This window comes from Equus quagga, chromosome 5 (assembly GCF_021613505.1).
Source record: "Equus quagga isolate Etosha38 chromosome 5, UCLA_HA_Equagga_1.0, whole genome shotgun sequence".
Classification (NCBI taxonomy): domain Eukaryota; kingdom Metazoa; phylum Chordata; class Mammalia; order Perissodactyla; family Equidae; genus Equus; species Equus quagga.
The window spans coordinates 10,523,532-10,531,714 of NC_060271.1; the positions used below are offsets into that span (position 1 = coordinate 10,523,532).

An 8,183-nucleotide genomic window follows, 5' to 3' on the forward strand; every position below is an offset into this window, starting at 1 on the left:
GCATGGGGATCAGTGTGCGTGGATCATGGTGTGTGGGGATCAGTGTGGGGGGATCAGTGTGGAGGGATCAGTGTAAGGGGATCAGTGTGTGCAAAGATCAGCGTTGGGGGATCAGTGTGTGCATGGATCACTGTGGGGGGATCAGAGTAGGGGGATCAGTGTGTGCAGAGATCAACGCTGGGGGATCAGTGTGTGCGTGGATCACTGTAGGGGGATAAGTGTGTGCAGGGATAAGCATTGGGGGTCAGTGTGTGCATGGATCAGTGTGCAGGGGTCATTGTGTGGAGATCAGTGTGCGTGGGGATCAGTGTGTGCGGGGATCAGCATGTGTGGGGCCAGGTGCTTGTTAAGCCTTTGTTTTGACTCTCTGGTGTTGCCTCTGGTCCTCGGGGACACCAGATGAGCAGAAAGAATTCGTGTTACAGATGAGGAAACTGAGGCCCAGAGATGGGGAGCAAGTTGTCCAAGTCGCAGAAGGAGTTGGGCTCTTCATGGCCCCCGCCTCCAGGAGCCAGAGATCATCTGCCAGTTTCTTGCTCACACCAGCCCTGGGAGGCAGGGACTGTTCACTCCACTTTACAGATGAGGAAACTGAGGCCCAGAGAGGGTTCCCGACTAGCTGGGCTCACATCACCGCTTGCTTCACAGTGGAGTCTAGAGGCACTGGCGTTCCTCAAGTGCCGCGGTGACAATAGCGGCCGTTTATTGCTGCCGGCTGTGTGCCAGGCACTAAGCCAGATGCAAAGTGCATCCTGTCGCCAAATGTCATGACCACTCTACAGCGTAGTCCTTCCTGTTCTCATTGTCCAGGTGAGAAAACTGAGGCTCGAGAGGCTTCGTATGTTCCTGGGGCCATGCGGACCTCACTGCTGGAGTCGAGATCTGAACTCAGGGCTCCCTGACCTCAAAGCCCCACCCCTTCCACAGTGCCAAGGCCCGGGGAATGACAGAGAATGAAGGATCCACCTGGCTCCCTCCCTGGGAGCACATGAGCCCAGATCCTTCAGAAAGCACAGCGCCTTGCCCAGACACTCCCTGGTGGAGGGTGGGGTAGCCAGGAGTCAAGCTTCTGCAGAGCTGGGATTTTGGCATGGGGAAGAGGGCAGCCAGCGCTGGGTGGGGCTGAAGGCAGCTGATGCTTGGAGACAGGGAGTCAGGAGATGAGAAAGGAGCTCAGGCCTGGCCTCCCTCTAGCTCACTGTGTGATAGCAGGCAAGATGCATCCCTCTCTGGGCCTCGGTCTGCCCAGCTATGAGAGGAGGGGTTGCAGAGGAAAATTCCCTTCCACCTCAGCCCCTGTGCTTCCCTGATGCACCTTCCTCCTGCCCATCCCTCCTCCAGCTCCCGGACCAGACCAGTGACCCCCAGAGGTGAAAGCCTGCCTCTGCCGCCCCTGCCAGGCCCTCACCTCTGAGCATACTCACCCAGAGCCCCACAGCGATGACAAAGACAAAGTAGACGACCAGGACCCCGATGTCGTAGGCGTGAAGGCTGACTCCAGAACCCAGCGCTGTCTCCGTCCTGACCCCATTTCCCGAAGCTCCCGGCCCCATTGCTGCTGGCTCTGTGCTCGTCTGTTAGTCAGTCGCCACCAGGCTGGACTTTGAGGTGCTCCTGGCTCCGTTCCCTTCCTTTAATGATTAAACAGCCCGAGTGCCATTAGCTGCTGAGAAAGCTCGAGCCCCACAGGCACGGAAAGTCCCGGTCCCCCATCCCCCCAACTTCCACCCCCATCCTCTGCAGGACTCACTCCCTTCGCCTGGTCCACTACACACACACACACGCACACTCACACACACGCAAACACATACACGCATGCACACACATATACACATGCACACAAATGCAAAGGCACACACAGCCTCATCTGGAGAGGAGCAAGAAGAGGAGGAGGAGGAGGAGCAGCATCTTAGAGTCCTGGAGCTGGGAGGGGCTTCAGAAGTCAAAGTGTTCAAGCTCTTGCTTGTGCAGAGGGGAAACTGAGGCCAGGAAGGTACGGGCAACACAGGAAGTAAAGGTGGAGCTGGGCCTGGAGTCCAGGTCCCTTAGAGTCAGGTCCCTGCGATTTCCTTACTCCTAGTGGGAGGGAGACTGGGGGGTGGGGCAGCGTGGGGAGAGTCTCCCACTCCCCTTGCAAAGCATCCGGCACGTCACATGCTCCTACCTCCAGTTCACCCAGGGCTCATTCCCCTTTTTTACAGCATAGAAAACCGAGACCTGGGAGGAGGCATGGTTTTCTCCAAGCCACAGAGCACGGCCAGAATTCACATCCTCTGAGTCCACGCTCCTGCTCTGTGCTGTGACAAATGGACGCTCCTGTAAAGGATGCAGAGTGCCCTGGGTCCAGGCAAGAGCATCTGCCCCAGGACCAGGCAGCCTGCTTTCTAGTCCCAGCTGCTCGTCTCACTGAACTGCAGAGTGACCGCGGGCGGGATGCTAAGTAACTCTGAGCCTGGGTGTTTGGCCCCCACACCGTGTCACTGAGGTTGGGATGAGTCGGGATGTGCTCCTGGGACCCTCTGCAAACTATGAGTGACTGTATGCTCTTGGGGTCAACACAGAGAAACAGACACTGACCACCATCCGGCCAAGGGGCCCAAACGCCAGGCCTACAGACGCGTCCACTCTCACCGTCCTTCTGAAGTGGCTGAAGCTGGGACATTTCAGTCTTGCGAGTATCTGCTCTCCATCCCACTGCACTCACAGGCCGGGGCCCAGGCTGGAGCAGCAGGCAAGCGGGCCCTGCTCACTGCCCTGTCCCCAGCATCCTATGAGGATCCCAGGCCTGGGTGTGGGAGCCAGGCCCTCTTCCCTCCCCTTTTGGGGAAAGGGAAGTGAAATTTGGCCCTGGGCCTCCTCTCCTCCGGCCCCCTGGTGCCCTGGCCCAGAACATCAGGCACAGGCTGTGCTGAGCCTGAGGAGGGGGCATGGTGCTGGGAGGAAGGCCAGGGTAGCCCCCAGCTGGGTCAGTGCCCATTAGTGTTAGAGGCTGGAAGGGCAGAGATGTAGCCCACTGTCCTCACAGAGGAAGGGCCCTTCCCACTCATATTTAAAGGTGAGTGAGAGCTTCTCAGGTCACCAAGAGGGGCAAGGGAAGTGAGACTGGCATCGGCAACATCAGGAAAATGGGAAGGACCAGGCGCCTGAGATGACAGGCCCCTCATTCTCCTGGGGGAGCTGCGTGGAGGTGCGGCAGTGAGGCTAGGAGAGAGGGAAAGGTCTGAGCTCAGGCCGCAGTGGGTACCACGGCAAGGGCCCTGGCCCAACCACTCTTCCAGAGAAGGGAGGCTGAGTGTAGTGGGAGACAACCTGGTCTTGCACTTCCTCCTGCCCCCACCTGCAGAGCCCACAGGCCCTGACCCACCCCATCCTCACAACTGCCCAGGCTGAGCCAACCCCTGCAGCTTGCCTAACCCTAAGCCAGCAGGTTTGGGCTCACCTCAGCCACTCCTCCCTGCGTCTGATACCCATCTGTTAGCCAACCAGGCAAGTTAGCAATCCAGAGCACAGAGAGGGCCAGGAAGGGAGCAAAAGAGGCTTTGAAACAGCCAGAACAGATATGGTAAAGCCTGTGCCCACTGACGTCTCAGGGAGCCCTGAGCCCCCTACTCAGATCCTGTCTATTTCTGCTTTAGTATTTGTGCTCCAGCTCCCAACAAATTAGAGACAACAACTGAGCAGTGGGAGCGAGGCTGCCGGAGGCGGGCAGGGCTGTGCAGGGCACGGGGAGGCATGGCTGCTGATGCCAGTGGCACGCGAGACGTCGTTAAATCCAGAAAAGCAGAAAGGACGACACAAAGGACAGCCCAAATTGGGGTGAACAGACCTATAAAACAGGGTTCATCCACTCCCTCCAAGCTCATCCTTGGACAGCAGCTGAGGATTCAAATGCGTTTTGATGATGGAGTCACTGAGGGAAGATTGCAGTGTGACCATGGCAGATTTTCTCTGGAGAAGGCATGGATTACAAAGTCCTGGCAGGAAGAGTGTCATTCAAAATGGTGGCACGTTTTGGGCAGGTGTTTGGCATTCAAGGATGAGGCCTCATTTATCCAGGAAATCTTCTCAGAGATCCCCCGAGACTGAGGCTGTAGCCGTGTTTTCACTCTCTCAGGAGGCGAGCACCGCTGGTGCCCCTGGCTCTGCGAGGCCCTGAGACACCAGCATGTGGACAATGGCTCCCAGCCCAGCGGGAGGACACATGGCCACCCAGCACGGGCACCTCCTGCACAAAGCAGGTCAGCATCCATCCACCCCTCTCCTTCAGCGAGGAGTTCAGTGGAAGGAGCAACAAAGTCCAGCTGGGGAGCTTGGGCAGGGTTTCTGAGGAAGGGAGGTGGTTCGAGTCAGTCTTAAAAAAATACAGAAGTGTAATAGGCCAATAAAATGGAAGTTTCTATTGAGGTATCAAGATACCATATGCATAAAAATTGGAAAATGAGGGGCAGATCTGCAAAGGAAATACTAAGAGCTGGATTGCTGATTCTAATGGCTCTAGGAGGTGGATATAAAAGGATTTTGTGAGTGTTTCTTTGGACAAATCCCTGTTGTGTTTTCCCAGCAGGAAGGGGAGAGGGCGTGGAGCTTCCTGCCCCCTCCCCCAGGTAGTTTTGGGTAGAGGGGCTTTGACAGGGGAACCTGGAAGGCTTGGTAAGCGTCCCCCTCAGTTGGGGTCATGGGGAGGGGTCTGCCTCGGCCTGAAGTGTGTAGACGGTGGGAGCCCGTGGCTGACTCTGCTCAGCCGTGGGAGTGGATGGGAGTTGCTGGCTTGGGGCTGGCCTGCACCCTGGGGTTGGGCAAAGAATGTATGGATGTTTTGTGTGTGTGTGGACTAGACGTGAGAACGTTTTTAATAGACTGCGTTGGAGTGAGGGGATGGGCAGGGCCAGAGGCAGACAGGTACTCCAGGCAGAGGGAACAGGAGGAACAGAGAGGCGTGTAAGCAGGTGGAATGCATTCAGGGAATGGCTTGTGGGGGCGGAGGGCAGGGTGGGGGCCAGCTGGAGCCTAGAGTCTGGAGGGAGCATGGGGGAGGGAGAGTGAGAAGTGGGCAGAGAAACTGGCATTTTAGAAAACCCCTCTTGGGACCAGCCTGGGACTGGGTGAGACTGAGGAAGCCAGCACAGCAGTTCAGGCCGAGACAGGCACCTAGCTGGAAGGATGGGGAGGAGAGGGTCCTGCAGACCTTTGCGGCTTCCTCCCCACTGGGGTCCCTGCCCGGAACATGGTGCCAGGGTCCAGACCCTCAATGTCAAGTGCCCCGACCCCTTGGTGGTCCTTCCCCTCAGCTCCCAGTACCTGCAAGCGCTCATCCCGTTGCAGAGCCAGAGTGAGAAGTAGCCTCAGGTTTGTTCCGGTCCCAAAGGGACTGACATTGTAACCAGGGTAGGGAGGGAGGGAAGCCTTCAGCCAGGGAGGGAAACACTAACGGTGACATCTTGAGCCTCGGACATGGAGCGCTGAGGACACAGAACAGCCCTTGGGCCCTGGAGTCTAGGAGTCCACGCTGTGGAGTTGGAATTGTCCCCGTGGAAGGAAATCCCGTCTCACGCTGCCCGCAGCCGGTGTGTTCCTCTGTCTCCTTCTCGCCCTCCCAGCCCCAGGGAGAAGCCAGGCAGGTTCCTTGCTCCTCTGCTCAGCTCACCCTGGCTGCTCACAAGTCCTTCCTGAGAAACCACTCCTGGCCAGCCTTTCTGCTGGGAGCTCCTCTTCCAGGGCACGATGGGTCAGGGCTGTCCCATTGTGCAACTCCAGGGGGGGCACCATTCCCCAAGAATACAACGTAGTGGTGCCCCTGGCCATGTGGCCGTGTTCTCTGCACGGGGGAGAGAGGTAACAGGGCCTGGTCCTGCAGGAGGAGCTCTCCTGGAGGAGAAAACCACATTGTCTGGGCAGGTGGAGGAGGCACTCTCTTCTTCACAGGCCCTCCCTACCCGGCCACCAAAAGGCCAAGGCATCTGGAGTGCTCCCAGATCCAGACCACACAGTGGGTAGGACGGAGGCCCCATGGGGACAGGCTGGATGCTTAATTCCAAGAGGAAAGGATACCTATATAGGCGGGTAAGACTGAGAGAGATGGTAACAGAGACCCAGGAGTGGAGAAAGAGCAAAGAAGAAGAAAAGAGTCACACACTCCAGTCACTGAACACTCACCCCTGCCAGAGCCGGCTGACCCCTCCCTGCACAACCCAGACAAAACCTCCTGGGCCCAGGGTCTCAGCCTCAGGCTTCGGGCAGCAGCTCGCTGTCTGTGTGGCGCAGGCCGGGCCTCTGACAGCTCAGCTCAGGGCTGTGCCTGAGACCTGGCTCCTCCCCAGGGTGGAGGCAGGTGGGAGGCTCTGAAACCCCACTCCAGCCCACTGGGCTTGGATTCTGAGGGACAGCGCCTGCCGGTGCTGCCAGATGTTGTCCGGGGCATAGAGCTGTCATTCTGGCTCAGGGTTCTCCAGGACCCCAGGGTCAGATGGGAAGACCCCAGCGCGGAGTTCGCTGCTGTGGCAGCCCTTGTGCCCATGTGCCTGGGAAAACAGGTTTCTCAGGACGGGAGGAAGGGCTGGGCTGACACTTGAAACTTCGTCGTTGTTTGGAGCCTAGAAGAAGGTCTTGGCATCAGGCCACAGCTCATGCATAAGTGTGACTGGCACATGCGCACACCCACACACGTGTGCACACACATGACCAGCAGCTTGTCTAGGAAAGACTGTGGAGCAGAGATGAATATACAGGATTTGGAGGCCAATAAGCCCAGGCTCACTGAGGCTGCTCTTCCCGGGAGCAGGTGGACGGGGCGAGCATGTCACATTCTCAGTCCCCTTTTTCTCTTCTACAAAATGGAGACGGTAACTATCTCACAGGTGGTTGGGGGGGGGGTGGGATAAAACAGCAGATGTAAAAATGTTTTATAAACTGCCAAGTGCAGTGAAGCCGGAAGTCATCGCTGTGACCTGAGCCCCCAGTGGGATTTCAGCATCAGTCTGACGGCCCCGCGGCTGGTCCCGGGATGGCAGCATCCACAAAGGAGCAGAGCCGTAACAAGGAGCCAGACTTTGAGTCCTGCTTCTGTTGCCCACCAGCTACACTGGGATAGGAGAATTATGGAACCCACTAAGCCTAAGATTTTGAATCTGGAAAATGAAGTGTTTAACACATACCTCTTAAAGAGATGGGAAAATTAAATGAGTAATGTATATGTAACAAGATGTTGAAGTGGCACTCTTTCTGTCTCAGTTTTGGCTGAGGTCCCAAGGGTGAGAACAATCTAACAGGTGCCCAGCACTCCGCACGCCGAGGGAGCCACGCTTGGCGGCCTTGGCAGTGGCCCCACTCAGCGTGCCTGCTGCCCAGCTGCCCCCTCGGGACTGAACGTTGCACTCACCCTGAAGTCGCACTTGTCCCAGCTGCTCTGGGCAGGGACTGAGCCCTTTCCTGCGTGCATCCTCCTGCAGGGGGTGTGGCTCACCTAACGGGCATTTTTGGCTGGAGGACTCTTCACAGACCTGCCAAAACTTTCTTAGAACTGCCCTAGAATCTGAGCCTCTTCCGGCCCATCCTCCCCCCTTTTCTGTCCGTAATTCCTGCTTCCTCCCTTTGATCCTGTAGGAAATCTCTTGGATGTCTGGTCCTGTCTCTGCGACAGCTTCTTGGAGGAATTGTGTGCCACCAGCCCTGGTCATCCACCTGCAGCCTGTGGAGGGGCAGCCGGGGGAGTGGCTATTGCTGTGGAAATAGTCTCTGGGGTGACTGTGGACCCCTCCCTTCTGCCCCCTCAGTCAAGGAGGAGGGGCGTTCTTTCACCTTCACCTCAAGCTAGGAAAGAGGAGTTCCAGAGGGTCTATGGCAGAGCTTCATATAGGTCCCAAGGGTCTGGTGACTTAGGGAAGACGGTCTGGGGGGCATTTTGAAAGGGGAGAGTGACCGCAGCAGAGGGATAGACTCTAGAATGCCAAGGTCTGGAGCATAAAGGACTAGACAGTGAGCCTCAGGAGGCTGCGGAGAGGGTTCCTACCGGGCAGGCAAGACTACGAGTGTTAAGGCCCTGCCACACCACGCTTGCTCTTCCCGCTGCTGCTGGGGGTCCTCTGACGGACAGATCCTTTCTTCCCTTCCCTCCTCTCCTCTGGCTGCTCATCTGCCAAAGCCTAGACTGTAGAGCTCTTTCCGCTGTGTTTTCACAGGCCCCGTGC

At 57.4% G+C, this 8,183-nt stretch overlaps 1 protein-coding gene across 4 annotated transcripts in view; it reads right to left on the reverse strand.

Annotated features, from left to right (window-relative positions):
• The window catches only part of SLC5A9 (solute carrier family 5 member 9), a 27,075-nt gene extending 20,645 nt beyond the window's left edge, over positions 1 to 6,430 (reverse strand). Inside the window, exons 1-3 of one of the 4 annotated variants that reach the window (XM_046662249.1) lie at positions 6,154 to 6,430; positions 2,165 to 2,316; positions 1,425 to 1,631 (exon numbers count right to left, since the gene is read on the reverse strand). In XM_046662249.1, the coding sequence (XP_046518205.1) occupies positions 1,425 to 1,553 (129 nt within the window). In that variant the 5' untranslated portion in view covers positions 1,554 to 1,631; positions 2,165 to 2,316; positions 6,154 to 6,430. Of the gene's footprint in view, positions 1 to 1,424; positions 1,632 to 2,164; positions 5,866 to 6,153 lie in introns of all 4 variants that reach the window. The other 3 variants (XM_046662248.1, XM_046662251.1, XM_046662250.1) reach the window with 3 other exon arrangements.
• Positions 6,431 to 8,183: the final 1,753 nt, after the last annotated feature.